The 18,264-nt window shown below is 46.2% G+C and overlaps 1 protein-coding gene across 3 annotated transcripts in view; it reads right to left on the bottom strand.

Moving 5' to 3' along the window:
• LOC137415939 (traf2 and NCK-interacting protein kinase-like) overlaps positions 1 to 18,264 on the bottom strand; it is a 353,089-nt gene that overhangs the window by 56,910 nt on the left and 277,915 nt on the right. For 2 of the 3 annotated variants that reach the window (XR_013621224.1, XM_078767553.1), the window contains exons 14-17: positions 9,699 to 9,860; positions 5,853 to 6,089; positions 917 to 1,029; positions 321 to 454 (exon numbers count right to left, since the gene is read on the bottom strand). Coding sequence is in view for 2 of the 3 variants with exons in the window: in XM_078767553.1 (XP_078623679.1) it covers positions 321 to 454; positions 917 to 1,029; positions 5,853 to 6,089; positions 9,699 to 9,860 (646 nt within the window). In the remaining variant the exon portion in view is untranslated. The remainder of the gene's footprint in view (positions 1 to 320; positions 455 to 916; positions 1,030 to 5,852; positions 6,090 to 9,698; positions 9,861 to 18,264) is intronic. The other variant, XM_078767554.1, reaches the window with a different exon arrangement.

An 18,264-nucleotide genomic window follows, 5' to 3' on the forward strand; every position in this document is an offset into this window, starting at 1 on the left:
GAGTCTACGGAAGTCATTTATTTTCTGTCAGAAAAACAAGAAATGAGACTGAAATTGGCAGCTCTTTGTCATGATTCAGCAATAAGCATAGTCCTGAGGAAAGAAAAAGGGCCAGGCAATATTTTATGATTTTATCAGTCACGGTGTTGGTGTGGCTGCTTAAATTGTGATTCTAGTGAACCACGTTTCTGACAAATTCATAGATGATATGTTCTACTGCTGATAGGGCCCATCTACGTACTATGTTGGCAAACAGCAGAAAATATCATCATTATTATCATCTTTATGACAATTTGTCCATCCTCAGAGTAAACTGATACCTCGGATACCGTTTCGATCAGCAGTTGGAATTGCCGTTGGCGAACTGGGTGGTGTTGAGTCTGATGAAGCTTCACTACTGTGGGCTCCGGAACCTCCGTCTGCCCGCCAGCGAAGGTCGAGGCCTTTCATAGGACTTTCATGCGGATAAAATAGGGCAAACACAGTCATGGCCTTTGATAAGCTGGCAAGAAACAGTTTTTGCAGGAATCTTGAAGTTAGCAAACATGATTTCTAAATTCAATGATGAAGGTACGACCAACTCGTACCGCTGCACAGCAGGCAAGGCTCATCGTCAGCAACGTTAGGTCGCACCATCTGAACATTGTAGTCATATGATGCTACCTCCCCCTTAGGAGGGTAATTAATGCCTGGCACATGATGCCTATACAATTGCAGATGAAGAAGATTCAGTGGTTGAAAAGTCAGACCGATTAGCCTTTCCTGATGGGCAACTCTATTAGTGGTGGTGGCTTCATTTAAAAAAATGGAACTTCCCTACTATGACCGATTTGTAGAACGAACACTGCAGTCGCTCTGTGCAATAGCCAACAAATTTCCATGAGGGTCAGTGGCTCACACCCTGTAATCTCCATACCTGGAAGCTAATATTGAAGGGATGGATGCTCGAAGTGCAGCGGCAATATTTGAGTCATGTCGAAGAGGGAGAGGTGAACGAACCGGTGATCTTAACATCACACTTGGAGCACCCTGCAAAACAAAAAAAAGAGAAAAACAGATTTCCAGATCTTCCTTTTCCCATTAAGTCAGTTGCATAAGAGTTCTCACTGCAAAGTGCGGAGTGTTCAAGCATTCTGTGAGTTCCACCATACTGTTCTCAAATACCGTATATACCGGTGTATAATATGCACCTGTGTAGAGTACGCACCCCTAACTTCCACCCTCAAAAATCATTCATTTTCAGATTACAGTAGCGTGAATCTATGCATTTGTACACAAACTTTAAGTAGCACAAAATGAACATTTTGAAAGGAAAAAAAACCTCAAAATATTTAGCTATATGTAGTCTGTATTCTGTTACACACGCAGTGTCCAGATGTGCATGCAATCGCGGGAGCTTCTTTGCTTCATAGAAGAAAGGAGAGAGTAGAGAGATTATTAAAACATTCTTTATTGTGGAGTTGTGGCCATGCAAAGGGCCGTTTGGGTGTGTGATGGGCTTCTCAGATAAAGCCAAGGAAATCCTCATCGTCGCTCTCCTCTTCGAAGACGGCATGCAAGTCCTCGTCTGTGTAGTACAGGTCACCATCGCTCTCGTTGTCGCTGTCGCCGCCACTGGAAGCTGCCTCCTGCCAGATTATATCATCTTCGGGACCGTCCAAGCTTTATGATCACTGGTGGCATCTCCTCCCACACCTTTACAATCCAGCCACAGATCGTCGGAAGGTCCACCTTCCTCATTCGCCCGCTCTTTGTGTAACTCTTGTCCCCCTCCAACATCCAATTCGCCCAGCATCGCCGCATACCTTATTTGAAGGGCTTATTGATGGCCACGTCGAGGGGTTGGAGTAGGGAAGTCATCCCGCCCGGGATGATGACGAGGTCCGTGTTGGAACGCCAGAGTAGCTCTTTGGTTTATTCTGTCTTGTGACAGCGAAACGCATCCAGAACCAGCATACTCCGCCATCGAGAAAGGCCGCCATCCCGCCTACCCCACTCGGACAGCCAGTCCTGGACCAGGGCCAAATCCATCCAACCCTTCTGTTGGGCTCGAATGATGACACCCGCTGGAAATTTTATCTTGGGTAGAGTTTTCCGCTTGAAGACGACATATGGTGGAAGCTTGCCCCCGTCAGCGGTGCAAGCGAGCAGAATGGTGAAACGATCTTTTTCGTGGCCGGTGGTCTTGACTGTGACGGTCCGCTCCCCCTTCACTCCGATGCTGGTCCCTATTGGAATGTCGAAGGTTGGAGGGGTCTGGTCGGCGTTTCTGATCCTGCTGAGTGGGTAGTTGTGCTCCCGGCGAAGCTTGATTATGAACGCCTGGAAGCGTGTCGTTTTGTCGGCCGTATCGTCGGGAAGATGCTGTGCGATGTGCGTGCGGCGTCGTACCGACAGATTATGGCGTTCCATAAATCTGTAGGCCCACGATGTGCTGGCCATGAAGTCTTTGATGTCTCCGTCCAAAGCGAAGCGCCTTGCCTTCAGCCTGAGAGCAAGTGTAGAGATAGCGTGACCCTCTGCCCACTTCTCCCGAACCCAGGCAATGACACACTCCTCCAGCTGAGGCCACTTCGCCGATTTTCCCATGTTTGCCTTCTTCTTCCTCGGCATATCCTCTATGGAAGCCTTTGTTATTCGCCAGCGCCGGATGACAGACTCATTCACGTCGTGCTTCCTCCCAGCTTCTCGGGTCCCAAACTCTTCTGCAGACTGGCAGACGGAGAGTTTGAACGCTGAAGTGTATGACTGTTACGGATTCGTAACTTCCGTTGTTGTGGTTTTCACCCACTTGACATATTTCTGATATTATGTACTATTATTATTCTCAAAAGGTTTATTATTCACGAACAGTTATCCAAAGTTAAAAAGGCTAACTTTAAATGATACCGGAAACCGAACCGGAAGACGAGGGAGAGAAGAGGAGGAGGCGTGGCGAGCAAAGTCGGAGAAGACGCGTGACGTCGTGGCTCCGTAGCGAGCGTGGTCTACCGAAAGTCTTTTGAGTTCCTTGAAAGGACATCCGGCGATAGGAATTATCGCTGGAATTGGAAAATCGGCATGGCCAGATTTGGGCGCTGAGATTTTGACGAATCCTCGCCTAGTCGCATCGACTCAAGTACGAGCCGTCGGCCATTTTGAGCCTTGCGCTTCGGACACCTACAAAGGTTTTGCTTCGCCAGCTTTACCCCAACATTCTACCCTCTGTCGGGGATGTGTGTGTGCGACCGCTTCATCTCCAATTACGTTGCGGTTTGCTGAGTGAGCGGTGAAGGTGTACTCTGGAGGGCGCCTTTGTACAGTTTCGGCGGGGCGATCGCCATTGTCAACTGTACGCGATTCGGGTCTCGACTGGAGAGCGAGATTCGGGCTTCGACTGGATATCGTTATAGCAACCGCTGGAGCGAATCACCTTCGCCTTGGAACATGTTACAGAGACATTGAGGAGTGTCCTTGTCACTCGCTGGGAGCGCAGCGAGTTATATGACTTTAATTATGGTACCATCCTAAGCGATAAGGTATATAATATAGAGTGCACTATTAATTGCCATTTGTTGTACCGTTATTCTTGTGTGTGATTGTTAATACAATATCGGTCCATTTATAATCATTGGTGTGGTTTCACTATTGATTTCTAACACAGAGAATAACATATTTTTTCTGCTGGGGCTCCTCTCGGGGTTCGGAGGTTTACCGAGACCAGGGGATCGGTGAGGAACCCGTAACAACGACCGCCTTGACATCTTGATCTTCTCTTCTCTGGAACCGGATAGAACGCATGAAGACATTTCAGTCCGAGCTGACGTTTACGGCAATCTGCCCTATAATTTCGGATTGCTACGCAATTGCAGTCGTAAAATAAAAGACCTTCAAAATAAAAGACCGATGTGGCTTTTCAGAGCAGGAAAAGCCATTCTATTCACATTCCGGAAGCGGCATTGCTTTGAGCGGTAAATCCATAGAAAGCACGTAATGGTACAAAACTCATTTGCCATCCGGGGTGAACGAGCAGCAATGGCGGCCATGCATGTCGGCACAATTGTGCATGACGCAACGGGGAAAACGTGCAACCGAGATCGCTTTTCGTAAAATACTTTTTTTCGTAAATGTATTGGAAAATTGACTTGTTTTGAAGCCGTTTTTTTCTATCCCCGTGTATAGGACGCACCCCCAACTTTTGACTTTTTTCCGATAAAAAAGTGCGTCTTATACACCGGTATATACGGTGGTCTAATTGAAGCGTTGAAGGTCTCAGAGGTCTTTCACAGGTCACATGATGTTTTTTTCCAGCATCATGACGTAATATTTATTTCCCAACTAATAAAGAAAACCAACTTCACACATGGTTGCAACATAATTATCAAGGTTTCTGTGCAAAATATTTATTTTCTACATTGAGGAAGAATTGTTGACAGGTCGGTGACCTGTGCTTTTAAGCGCTTTCCTCCAGTCTTGCTTCTTTCACCCTTCAACCTTTCTCAGCTCCTCTGCAGGAAGCACACTTTCTTCCACGAATATCCTCATGGTTAAACTCCCAAAATCCAGGCCTACCGCACACCTTACTATTTGTTCCTCTTTTCTCGTGATCGTCGATACTGTCTTCTTGAGATGGGTCAATCACACTCTTCACTCTAGGGCTTCAACCTCCACCATCTCATGCCACCCCAATCCCGACCCATGATATTTTTAACCTCAACTAACCCCATCTAACCCAACGTTCATACTTGCAGATTACAGTGTCCCCCCCCCCCCCTCCTCTCTATTCTGATATTTTGCTTTTTGTTCATTCCCTTGCTTGCGGCATCCACCTGTGTCTTCACTGCCCCAAATGTCAATACTTTGGCTTTTTGTCTTTCGTCTCTGCGCTCTTTCTTTAACCTTGATTTTGTATACAATAAAAATATCAGTCATTGAATGTTTTTATCATAGTAAGGAACCTGTCACAACATGACGAGCAAGCCGAAATGTATCATATGATGCAGACAGAGGAGCAGATGATTTAACTCAATCTGCTGAAGAAAAACAACTGTGGGAGAAATCAAATTGCTTGTAAAGAAGCAAAATAAATAGTGAAGTAAAAAAGGATTAAATAGAGCACCTATACACAGATGTAAAACAAAACACTGGGATATTACATTTATCAAATGGAATATTTAAATCATATACCAGTAGACTTCTCACTTTGACAGGAAGTTTAACTCCGAGGGCCTTTCACTCACTCACCGCAGGCAGGTAGGTGGTCTTTCTGTCTTCTACCGACTCCGAGCCGGCCTTGCTCCCCCAGCTCTATCTGTGCTCTGTCCCCCAAATATTCCTACAGGTCGCACAATATCTGCCAGCAACCCTCTTATGGTGAAACTGCCAAAATCTAGGCTCTCTGCTCACCATCACTCCTTCATTCCCCTTTTCTCCCGCCTCTGGAACAAACTCCCACACTCTCTTCAATCTCACTTCTCCCTCCAGGTCTTTAAAACAGCTGTTCACCACCATCTCTTCCCCCATCCAAAACCTTGATCTTTTGTACCCCTGCTAATTCACCCCAGATACACTTTTTTGAAATTCCGACTTCTTTCCTGGAAGTCCTAGCTGTGTCCATGTGTTTTTTTTTCCTCTCCCACCCCCACCCCCTCCTTCCATGCCTCCTCCCCCAAAGCCCTCTCACTCCCACAGATCTCCCGATGTCCCTGTTCTCTACTGTTGTGCTTGTGTGCTTCCCTCTCTCCCCCCATCTTGTCACCCACTCCCTTTATTGTATGTGTTGTGTGTCGGTTTTTTTTTTTTTGTGATTGATGGAAGCTCTTTCACGGGCCTCGCTCTTGTATACAAAAAAAAAGAAAAGAAAAAGTTCTCACCATGACAGAGTTGACAGCTAGCCAATCACGTGTTGGTGGACGAGGAGGTATGGGCGGCATGTTCTCAGGTGATGGATCAGAACTTTGACGGGTTAAAGGTGGTCGTTGTCGTATTGGGGAGGCTGGAGAAGATGCGGCTGGAGCCAGGGGTGATGTGGCAAGGGGGCTGTGCAGTGATCGGGAGCGTGAAACTGGAGGTGTGAGTGGCTGGAGAGAGATAGGAAATCCCTGAGGTGTCTGTCAAAGCAATGAGTGGGAAGAATGTTGAAGGTTTATGAGGGTGCAGAAGGGGGCAGGGAGAGAGGATGGAGCCATCAGTATTTGAACAGACAACAACAACAACATGCATTTTAAAGGCCATTTTCCCTACTAGAGCGGGGGTTAGCCTTGAGGTCCCCATGACAATCTTCTCCATTTTGCCCTATTTTCTGCATCTCTCCTTGTTAACCCCCTTGCCCGCATTTCTTCTTCCACCATCTTTAGCCAAGTCTTTCTCGGTCTTCCCCATCCTCTACTTCCTTCTACATTCATTTCCATCACTCTTCTCAACCAGTCACTTTCATCCTTCCTCAACACATGACCAAACCATCTCAACCTGTTCCTCTTCACAGCATCAATCACAGGCTCTATTCCCATCATCTTGCGCAATTGATCATTTGTCTTCCTCTCTCTCAACAATACTCCGCACATCCGTCGAACCATTCGCATTTCCACCCTTTCCAACCTTCGTTGCTGCTCTACGTTCATTACCCATGTCTCGCTCCCATAAATCATAACACTTCTCACACATGCAGCATACACCTTTCCCTTCAGCTTCAACGACACTCCCCTCCACATCAGCATGCCACTCAGTTCCCGAAACTTCTTCCATGCACATCTCACTCTAGCAACCGTTGCCGAGTCTGATCCACCTTCTCCATTCAGCATGTCTCCGAGGTAGCAAAATGTTTTCACACCTTCCAGCTTCACTCCGTCTCCAAGATCCAACTCAACATTTCCTCCATCTGCAGCTCCCTCTGTGCACACCTTACATTTGAATGTAGCTGCCACACTAGTTAATGACCCTCTCAGACCACTACATTTTTGATGAACCCACTCAGCGCACATTGTACATTGAATGGAATTCACTCCGACACCCTTCCTGCACACAGCACAGGGCCACTCCCCAGTTCTTTCCACCTCACCACATGCTTTACCACTTGCCATCACCTTCGTCTTTCCGATATTCACCTTCCGACCTTTTGTCTCCATACATTCCTTCCACTTGTTCATCTTTTCCTTCAGTCGATCCATACTTTCCGCAATCAACACCAGATCATTTGCAAACAACAACTCCCACGGTAAACCCTCCTTTACGTTCTGAGCCAGTACCTCCATCACAGCTACAAATAGTAGTGGACTTAGTACCAACCCCTGATGCACTCCCACCTTCACCTCAAACTCACCACTGTTCCCGTCATTCGTCCTTACAGCTGTGCACGCTCTTTTGTACATTGCCATCACTACTCTGATCAACCATTCCTCCACTCCTAACTTCCTCAATACCCATGTCAATACTTTGCGTGGAACCCGATCGAATGCTTTCTCCAGATCAACAAACCCAAGAAACAACTTCTTCCTCTTCTCCATGTACTTCTCCTGCAACTGCCTCACAATGAAAAGCGCGTCTGTCGTTCCTCTTCCTGGCATAAATCCAAACTGCATTTCGGCGAGCTTCACTTTCTTCCTTATCCTCCTCTCCAACACCCTTTCCAATACCTTCATTCCATGCTCCAATAACTTTATCGCTCGGTACGAGCCACACTCCAGAGGGTCACCTTTCCCCTTGTATAAAGGGACGAGGGTACTCAGTTCCCAATCCACTGGAATGCGGCCTTCTTTCACCACCAGATTACAGATCTCTGTCATTCTCTTCACACCCCAACTTCCTGCTGCCTTCAACATATCTCCCACAACTCCCGTCGGCCCTCCCACTTTTCCACTCTTCATTGCTTTTGTCGCTTCCTCAACTTCCTTCTCGGTTATCTTCTCTGCCGGTCCTAAAACTGGGTTACTCTCTATGTTGCCATCCCATTCATTCTCTGTATTCAACAGCATTTCCATATATCTTTTCCATCTTCCTTTAATTCCATCTGGGTCAACAACGATTTGTCCCACTTCATCCTTCAAGCAACTCACCCCCATCACATCACACCTCTCTTTCGCTATCTGCTTTGCAATCCTGAATACTGCTTTCTGACCCTCTTCCGAATCCAAGCGTTCTCCGAACATTTTCCTACATGCCCCCTGCGCCTTTGCTACCTCTTTCTTTGCAGCCTTTCTGGATGCCTTATAACTTTCATGCTCTGCTGTTTCTGCTCCCGTACCCTTCGCCTTCTGCCACCCCTTGAACTTCTTCCTCTTCTCGTCAATCCTCTTTCCAACTTCATCATCCCACCACCATGTTTCCGAGTGCCTCGGTGGTCCTTTTGTCCATCCACATACCTCACCAACGGCTCCCAACAGACGAGCTTTCATTGACATCCAACCACTTTCAAGCTCAACCACATCATCCTCTACCCTACTCAGCCTCTCTTTTAATGCCTCCCTTACTGTCACCTCTTTCAACCTCCACACCTTCATTCTCGGTTGGTACTTCACCCACCGAGCTCTCCTCGCACCTTTCACCCTTATGTCGCAGACAACCAAGTGGTGCTGTGAAACAGCCTCCTCCCCCGGGATCACCTTTGTGTCCCGGAGGTGCCCTCTATCTCGCCTACGCACCATCAGGTAGTCAACGGTTGTCGTCGACCCACCTGACGTGTATGTAACAAGCTTATTGTCCTCTTTCTGGAACTGAGTATTACAAATCAACAAATCAGCTCCATCAGCAAACTCCAAAGTCCTTTCACCTTCTCCATTTCTCACACCATATCCGTAACCCCCATGAACTCCCTCAAAACCATCCATACTCCTTCCCACATGTCCATTTAGGTCTCCTCCCACCACAACAACTTCCTCATCTTTCACGTTTTCCATCAGCTTCTCTTTCGCACACCAGAACTTGTCCTTCTCTTCATCGCTTCGACCAACCTGCGGAGCATATCCCGAGATGACGTTCACCAAGAGATTTCCAATCATAATTTTCACCATCATCAACCTATCACTCACTCTAGTCACACTCACCACACTGTCTACAAACTCCTCAGAAAACAGGACACCAACACCATTCACGCCCTCCAGGCACCCTTGCCACATAAACTTGTATTTCTGTCCCTGCCTACCCTTCACCATTCTCACACCACTTCCCTTCCATCTCGTCTCTTGCACACAACATATGTCCACTCTTCTTCTGACCAATACTTCCACCACTTCTCCTGATCTCCCTGTCATTGTCCCTACATTCCATGTCCCAAACCTCAGAAACCGATCTCCACTTCGGGCTGTACCCTGCCCATATGTAGTTGTAATTGTCATGGTTCTCTTTTTGAGGCAATGTTTTTATGGCCGGATGCCTTTCCTGACGCCAACCCTCTTAGTCGTCTCTTATGACACGCAGCGATACGGTGTACCTATTCTAACCAGGGTACACACTGGGAAACGTTTAAAACATGGAAATTCTGGGGGGGGGGGGGGGGGCGGGGGGGCGGAGTCAGCATCACGAAAACAGACATCAGACATCGAAAACAGACAGACAAACAGACATATTTGAACAGACACTGGACGGAAAAAACATATCACACAAATATTGACAAATGTCACACATCACAGCTCTTTAATGCAAGCCAAGAGCCCCACACTATTACGCACAATAAAATAACAGATGCAAAATGTGTCAAGGTTTAAAACGTTAACAATGAAACTTACTTGAGCTTCAAGTGCAAATAGAAATGGAGGTGTGCAGGTGCTTGGTGTAAGAATGGAGAACGAGTCGGAGCGAGGCAGCAGTTGGTGGCTTGGCGTGCGGGAAAGTGCTCGAGGCAGCAGTAGAGGAGAGCCCTGGCGGCGAAGGGGTGGCCATGGTGCAACCTGCCAGAAGAAAAACACAGGATGACATAGTAAATCCATTATCAGGTTCAACAGATGACATTTGGTTCCAGGTCTGATGATGGGTGATCGCAAGATTGTTTCAATTAAAGGTCATGGTGATCATTGGAGTCCTTGTTTGTCTGTCCCCCCATGCAGTCAGAGATGGGGTTTTGTAATTGCGTGCATGTGTTTGTGTGTGTGTGCGCGTGTGTGTGTTTGTGTATTTGTGTGTGTGTGTGTGTATGTGTGTGTGTGCGTATGTGTATTTGTGTGTGCATGCGTGTGTGTGCATGTGCGTGTGTGTGTGCGCGCGAGCGTGTGTGTGTGTGTGTGTGCGCGAGCGTGTGTGTGTGTGTGTGTGTGTGCGCGAGCGTGTGTGTGTGTGTGTGCGCGAGCGTGTGTGTGTGTGTGTGTGTGCGCGAGCATGTGTGTGTATGTGTGTGTGTGTGTGTGTGCGCGAGCGTGTGTGTGTGTGTGCGCGAGCGTGTGTGTGTGTGTGTGTGCGTGTGTGTGTGTTGTCTCCATATTCTCATAATAAACGTTTGTTAATTGCCCACAGATTAAATTGTCCAGGCCATAAATTTTTAACAAACCTTAACAAATTATGGTTTTCTCCGCAAAGGGAATAAGGCCAACCTTGTGAAAAAAACTTGCGATCCTGTCGACCGAGCCAGGTCCCCCAGAAGAAGTGATTGTTGATGCAGGACAGCTACTGTACCACATCGTCTGGCCCTGTGGTGGTACAGTATCTACAGTAGCTACAAGCATGGGGACCTGACTGCAGCCCTACAGTGGAATCCCAACGAAAGTGATCTTTGACCGCTATGGCAATATGTCGGCTCAGGATCATGAAAGGTCACGCCGTGCTGGTGGTACTGGTGCTGGTACTTACAACCTCACACTCACATGTTCTCTTCCTAAGCGAGAAGTCATCCTTAATAGCAAGGCTAACAAAAGACTTCTCTCACGTCTACTTTGCACATACACACTGGGCGTGGATGTTCTGATGGTTGGAGAGGAGGAAGGACCGTTCAGCCATGATGAGGCAGATGTGTTGATGGTCAGCTACATGCTTCAGGCTGTTCATGAAGGGAAAAGGGTGATTCGTGTAATCAGTGATGACACAGACGTTTTCATCATTCTGATATTCTGGGTTTGGAAGCTGGGGATCACTGCTTTGGTGCAGATGGAGAAGTGGGACGGGAGTGTGTTGCACAACGACCAAATTGCAACTGCCCTCGGAGATAAGAGCCTCCAGCTCCTTGGAATGCATGCGGTGACAGGGTGTGACACAGTGTCGTATCCCTTCAACAAGGGAAAGATCACCGCCCTCGGCAAACTCCAAGAGGAGACTTTCCAGGGCTCTACTCTGTCATCAGAGAGTTGAAACATATGAAGACCTGCTGAAAACGGGTCAAGAGTTCTTCGCTGTACTATATGGTCAGCCAAAATGCACCAGCATGAACGCCGTCCGACATGCCACCTACACAAATAATAAGGGTAAGCCACCCCTAGTGAAATCCCTCCCTCCCACAGATGAAAACTTGCTTCTTCATATGCTCAGATCGCACCATGAAACGATACTGTGGAAAGCAGCAGACAAGCAGAACGCCCCTTCGCTCTGTATAACTAACTTCGGTTCGGAGATTCTCAACAGCATACCGTCTCCAGTAATCGCCAAGGGACCACCAGCACCTCCTGAGTTAATGAAAGTCATAAGCTGTCAGTGCAAAGCCACAGGAAATCTTCGCGCACAAGCGAACTGCAGCTGCTTCGGGGCAGGCCTGTCCTGCACAACCTACTGTCATTGTGAGGGTTCAATAGATGAGTGCCATAACCCAATGACGAAACACGAGGAAGATGCCACGATGAATGGTGAAGAAGAGGGTGACACCAATGATGACAACGATATAGGGCTAGTGGATCCTGGCCTTGGTCCTCTCGAGTACGAGACATATATACTCAAGATGACATGATGTGCTAATTTTAGAAAGACGTGCGGTGTGCTACATATTAGCGCATTGTTACAGATACAAATGTACCCTGATATGTAGAAAGATGATTGATGTATAAGTATAGTTGATAGTGGGAGTGCAAGGTTGTGTGTTTAAAATGGTTTATTGAGATGTTGTGAATTATTTTATTGTAATTAATATGTGTTCGTGGACCCAACAAGGTTATTATTAAAAAGTGTAATAAACATTTTGGTTGTCATATTGTTTTCGTGTTTCTAAATCTGATTCCTACCAAGTGTCAATTGAGACCATCTTGGATTTGAGTAGACTAGCAAGGGCCTAGCAACATGAAAACCATAATTTGAGCCTTCCATTGCCTCTGCCATATGGGAAAACCTATGGGTAGATACCAAAATCAACCTTCTAGCATGATTCTATCAAAGATTATGGCCGATTAGCTATTTCGCCAAATCAAAACAGCGGCCATCTTGGATTATGTTTGTCTAGCAACATCAAAAACTTTTTTTGACACTTTCATTGCATCCGCCATGTGTGAAAACCTATGTGTAGGTACCAAAATCATCCTTCTAGCTTGATTCTATCAAAAGTTATTGCTGATTTTCTATTTGAACCAAGGTAGAAAATCAGCCATCTTGGATTTATGCAAATTACGGAAGTTCCCCAAAGTTGCTACAGCGGCAAGGGGTGGTTCTGTCATATATATATACCCCTAACCTTTACAAATCCACCAAAAAAACTTATAGTACCAACAATTTCCGGGTTCACATAGGGTTTATCATAGGTGGCAACTGGACTACTAAGAAAATCGAAGTCTAAGAGAGTCCACGGTGGTCAAAGTGGGTCCAGGATTGACCCCCTCCTCCCTCCCCCCCCCCCCAAAAAAAATAATATTTGCTTTCTTCCCTAAAACTACACAAACGATTTCGGCGAGACTTGACCACAACATTCACCACCCGTGATGTACCAAAGTTTGTTCACGGCATTAAAAAAAATCGAGTCCTGAGGGGGCCTACTAGGGGTGGAGCGGGAGATGGGGGGTTGCCCCCAAAATAGGTATTTGCTTTTTTCTCAGAAACTACACACGGGATTTTGATGAATTTTGACCACAACCTTCACCACCCCAAGATACCAAAGTACCAAAGTTTGTTCATGGCATTAAAAAAAAAATCGGGGCCTGAGGGGATCTATGGGGAGGGAGGGGGAGTTGCCCCCCCCCCCAAGATAGGTATTTGCTTTCTTCTTTGAAACTACATAAACAATTCCGATGAAACTTGACCACAACCTTCACCACCCGTGATGTACCAAAGTTTGTTCACAGCATTAAAAAAAATCGGGGCCTGAGGGGCATTATGAAGAGGTTGCCTCCCCACCCCCCAAATAGGTGTTTGCTCATTCCTCCGCAACTACACACACAATTTCGATGAAACCTGACCACAACCGTCATCACCTGTGATGTACCCAAAGTATGTTCATGGCATTAGAAAAATCAGGGTGTAAGGGGGTCTACGGGAAGGGGTGAGGGAGGCGTCTCCAAAAATAGGTATTTTTTTGTTTGTTTGTTTCATGTCTTATGGTTACGTTAGTATGATTCTACATGCTGCCCCGTCTCCGAGAAACCACAGAAATTGGGAGAAATTGATTTAAAATACCGTGATGCTGTATAAATACTGTCGCGCAACCGCCGAAATTAATATCTGGCGGTCGCGGATGCCGATCACGAACGCTTTAACTCCGAGGCGGAAACTCAATGGCGGATTCCAAAACCTAAAGCCCCTAAGCACGCGGAATGGAAGGAAGCGGCGAGAGTCCCCGCAGCCTTATCTATTGAATTCAACCACCTGGTAAACTGCGTTCAGATATATGTACAAAAATAATATAAGGGCTTATTCAGGAAAAGCAAAGACAGTAAAAGCACGCGCCGGTAATAAAATAAGGTACTAAATTGGGATCCCACGCACAACAGATTTCAAACACGAGACGAGGGAGATGAATACGAAAATAACACGTCTTTTATGTAAAGTGTATTCGTGGATACGGCCTTATCTCGTCCTTGTCGTCTTGGTGGCTGCCGTCCAACACCCGGCTCCTTTCGTCCCGCGGCACGCCTCGCTCCAAGTTCCAAAGCACCAAGCACCGATCACCACGAGGTCCCACAGCAGACGAGCGCAAATCCACCCAGCAAAAATGAGCGAGCTCCAACCACCTCGACGGCGATCTTCCACACGACAGCCAACTCAACCAGGGCCAGGACTCTGCTCACAAGCCAACTGTGCACCGTGAACTCAAAAACCTTCTCACTGCCAGGAATGTCACAACTGCGAGTCCTACCCCATCTCGTGACTCGAACTCTCAACTCAACTCGACTCAGGAATGGAACTCGACTCTCTCAGTCCTCCTTCTCAACTCGGGATCAGATCTGAACTCTCCGCTCGTGCGCACCTCAAACGAACTCTCCCGTTCTGAACTCCCCAAATGGCGTCCGGCCCCCGTTAATATCTCCGGCCGATGACGTCAGCTTTGGTGCACTGTCCTGCCAATCAGAGCCTCCACCGACTCGCTCAGGTCACGCCCACTGCATCACTCTCACTCCCGCTCCTTGTGTTATAGCACGTGCTATGCGAGGCAGATAGGCCTCTCGGAGGTGTAAATGGTGGCGGCCATTTGTGGCGGTGTTCTGGCCTGCTTTCTTCCTAAGTCATGTCAGGGGGAAAAGGCGTCATTAGTGTTGTACTAAGGGAATCCTAACCAAGTGTCTATGTGGTCTGTAGTGCCATAAGGGACAAAGGTTTGGTTACTAGGTGAGACATACAAGGGCTCTACTCATTAACCCCTACACTACCTATCACTTGAATCTCCTGGTAGATCCACAGTTATACACCTTAACCGACAAAACGCCTACACATGGACTTATTACAGATAGTGTTCCTTACCGCGACATATGAAGCATGGTACCTACTCAGATCTACTCTGCTCTACATATATCACTACCCAAATTCATAACAATACCTTTAGTCGGTGTAGTATTCTGCTTTATTCTATCAGGTGAGCACCAGGGGTATTGCTCCTATTTTTATGTGAAAGATACAGGAGAAGGGATTAATAATCACCTTCTTCAGTCAATTTAGCACATAATGATTAATAATCACCTTCAGTTAAAAGGGAAGGAATAAGAGTTAACTACAATGAGTGGTTTAGCATACCAGGTAGGGCAGGCAGATCATCCCACCATGCAGGTCGTTAATAAGCTAGCTGGGTTTTTACCAATAATGCAATAGTGATGTGACAATTCTTGAAGATTAGAATCCAAATCCATAATGCTGCTGCTGCCAGCTGGATTTTAACTCACAACTTCTGGAATGCCAGTCCAGTGTCCCAACCAATAGGTAACCACTGTACCCAATAGATGTCCTGCTGGAGCTTCAGATTAGAGAAGGTCACAGACTTTAAGTACCTCAGCTCAACAGTTTCAGAAATGACAAAATGCAGCTCGAAGAGTCAGAGTTAACTTGGATGGCAGGCATCACAATCCATTAACTCGCCAATATCTGGAAGGATAAGCCCATCAATAAAAACAGCAAGCTTAGACTGCTTGCGGAATGCTCTCACTTGTATGGTGACAACTTATGGCGACGAAAGTGGAAGCCATTCAGTGAAGGAGATCCCCAAAAAATTGAGGCTTTTGCGATGTGTGATGGAAGAAAAAGGAAGGCTCCATTCTAGATGGACCAAACACTGGGCACACCAATCCATTCTGGCCAAAGTTTGACCTCATCACAAACTGATAGTCAATTCAAAGGTGAAAACTCCACTTTTTCGGTTATGCAATCAGGAATGGAGATCTAAATCAGGCATCATCCATGGCAGAGTTGAAGGGAGAAGATTGAGGATGTCCACGTGATCATTGGATGGGTAATCCTCTTGAAGAGTGTACTTGGGTGGCCCATGACTGGTACGTTATCAGTTCTATTATGGTGTAAGACCACCGCTGTTCTTTGTTTTGACTTTATGACAGAAGGATTTCCTTCTGTCAACAGTGTCAATCAAATGCCCAATGCTTAACGGAAGTCAAGCAGCACTTGATGTGTAATGGTGCAGAAAACTAATGCTTTATTCCAGAAGGTTCAAAATAATCTCGTTCAAAATTATATTGTCTAAATGGACATCAGGCCGGCTGTCTTATTTACAATCAAATGGATGTGAAGAGTCCCATGCTATCTTTAAACAATAGTGAAACGAGGTTTATTCCCTGTCCGAATCAATCTCGTGTACAGATTGGTAGATGAGAGCAAATGGGTTTGATGGCATTTTACCGATGGTATAGAGGAGGTTCCCAAATTGAGAAAACAAAATTGGAACAAGCGTTACGCCTAGGTCCCCCGTCGGTGAAGTCATGTGAGTTGACGAAGTGGAAGACGCAAGGCGACCATCTTGGATTTTGACGTGGCGACACAATTTTCAATAGCGTTCTTCCTTATGCGTAGATACACCCACACACCAGATTAGAAGTTAGTAGTTCGTTTATTTTTCAAGATATTTTGCTCACAAGGTTCAGACATACATGGCGGCGGCCATCTTGGATTTTGACGTGGCGACCCAATTTTCAATAGCGTTCTTCCTTATGCCTAGATACACCCACACACCAGATTAGAAGTTGGCACTTCGCTTATTTTTCAAGATATTCCGCTCACAAGGTTCAGACATACATGGCATCAGACATACATGGCGGCGGCCATCTTGGATTTTGAGGTGGCGACCCAATTTTCAATAGCTTTCTTCCTTATGCCTAGATACACCCACACACCAGATTAGAAGTTGGTACTTCGCTTATTTATCAAGATATTCCGCTCACAAGGTTCAGACATACATGGCGTCAGACATACATGGCGGCGGCCATCTTGGATTTTGACGTGGGTTGCACCCACAAACCAAATTAGAATTCGGTCCTTCGCTTACGCATGCATGCACACACGTACGTACGCACGCACGTCCGTATGCACGCACACACGCACGGATGGACGGACGCACACATGGACGGAGGGGAAAACCATAGTCCCCCTTTCGCTCCACGGTGCGACGGGGGACAAAAAAATAAAAGAGGGGGATGGTTAGGAAAAGAGGTGTGTTGGGGGTAGTATAGGGAGTCGTTAGAAAAAGTAAAGGAGGTTGGAAGGAGACAGGAGTAAGTGGCTCAGGCATATGCACAGAACAGTTGGTGGGAGAAGGGTGGAGAAGGGAGCCAACAGACTGTAATACATCCACCATATTTGCATATGTAATCAACATAGATAGGCCATAATGTGTCAAACGAGTCAAACCTCAGTAGGTAGGTATGTGGACAGTCCTGTAAAAAGGAAGGAGCTTTCCTTATTCTTTTCTTAAAGAGGTAAATGGCAAATTTGCCGGTTTGACGTTCCAATCATAAAAAGATTGCTCGTTATGTTGGGATACTTGGTTCAAATCCCATATGCAGCATATTGTGTTGATTTTGTACACGTCAACTAATGGTCTTTTAATTCATCTGAAAACATCTCCTAACACCATTGTCCTGCATTTGATATCTGTACAAACACCACCAGGAGCCAATAACACTGTAAAACACATAAAGAAAAACAAGATTCATAAACCATGACTTCCCTATTTCCAACCCTTATATTTTGTGAAAATGAAGTGACAAGTAATAACTCAACTGCACCTTTAATTACAAGAACCAACAGGAGGAAAACAAAGGAATCCCAAACAGGTGTAAGCGATTGTGGAAGTCGTGAATTAAAAGATGTGAGAAAAACAAAAATTGGTGTTAGTAGCTAGATTTCGACTTGATGGGGTATCCCAGTCGTACGAATCAAAAAGTCTCCATCCACATGATTTCCAAGCACTTTGAGACACTCCACCTATACTTGGGTTGAACGTGACCAATAAAATGAGAGCAAGAGGTGAACAGGTACAAGGCCTACTCAAAGTCCGAACAGTAATTATATTATGACACTTGGTCGGATATCCTCATGAGAGGGTCCTCGGGAGTTTAAAGTCCAGGATGAATTAGCCCAGGCAGTTTGAATTAGCTGGGTTTAAAAATCATCTGGATAATACTTTTGGTGTTTTTTACATGAGATGTGACCCTGAGATGGAGCAAGATTGCCAGGACTTTGTCCGGTAATCATTGGAACAATTGCATTGTGTGAGCAGCCATGGAACAAATGGAAAACACGAAAATGGAACACACAAAACTGAAATCAAGGAACAAGGGATATTCGTCAAAGAAGATATAATCATCGCAGTTAAAATCATTCCTTTTATCCAAAGACCTAATCTCAGGTCATCAATTCAAATTCAGACCAGGTCACTCGACCTTGCACATGTTGATTCTACTCTCCAACAATGGATGGAGGCCCTCAATATCAGACATGAGATCAGGGCCGTCTCTCTGG

Source organism: Myxine glutinosa, chromosome 13 (genome assembly GCF_964187855.1).
Source record: "Myxine glutinosa chromosome 13, kmMyxGlut1.1, whole genome shotgun sequence".
Lineage (NCBI taxonomy): Eukaryota > Metazoa > Chordata > Myxini > Myxiniformes > Myxinidae > Myxine > Myxine glutinosa.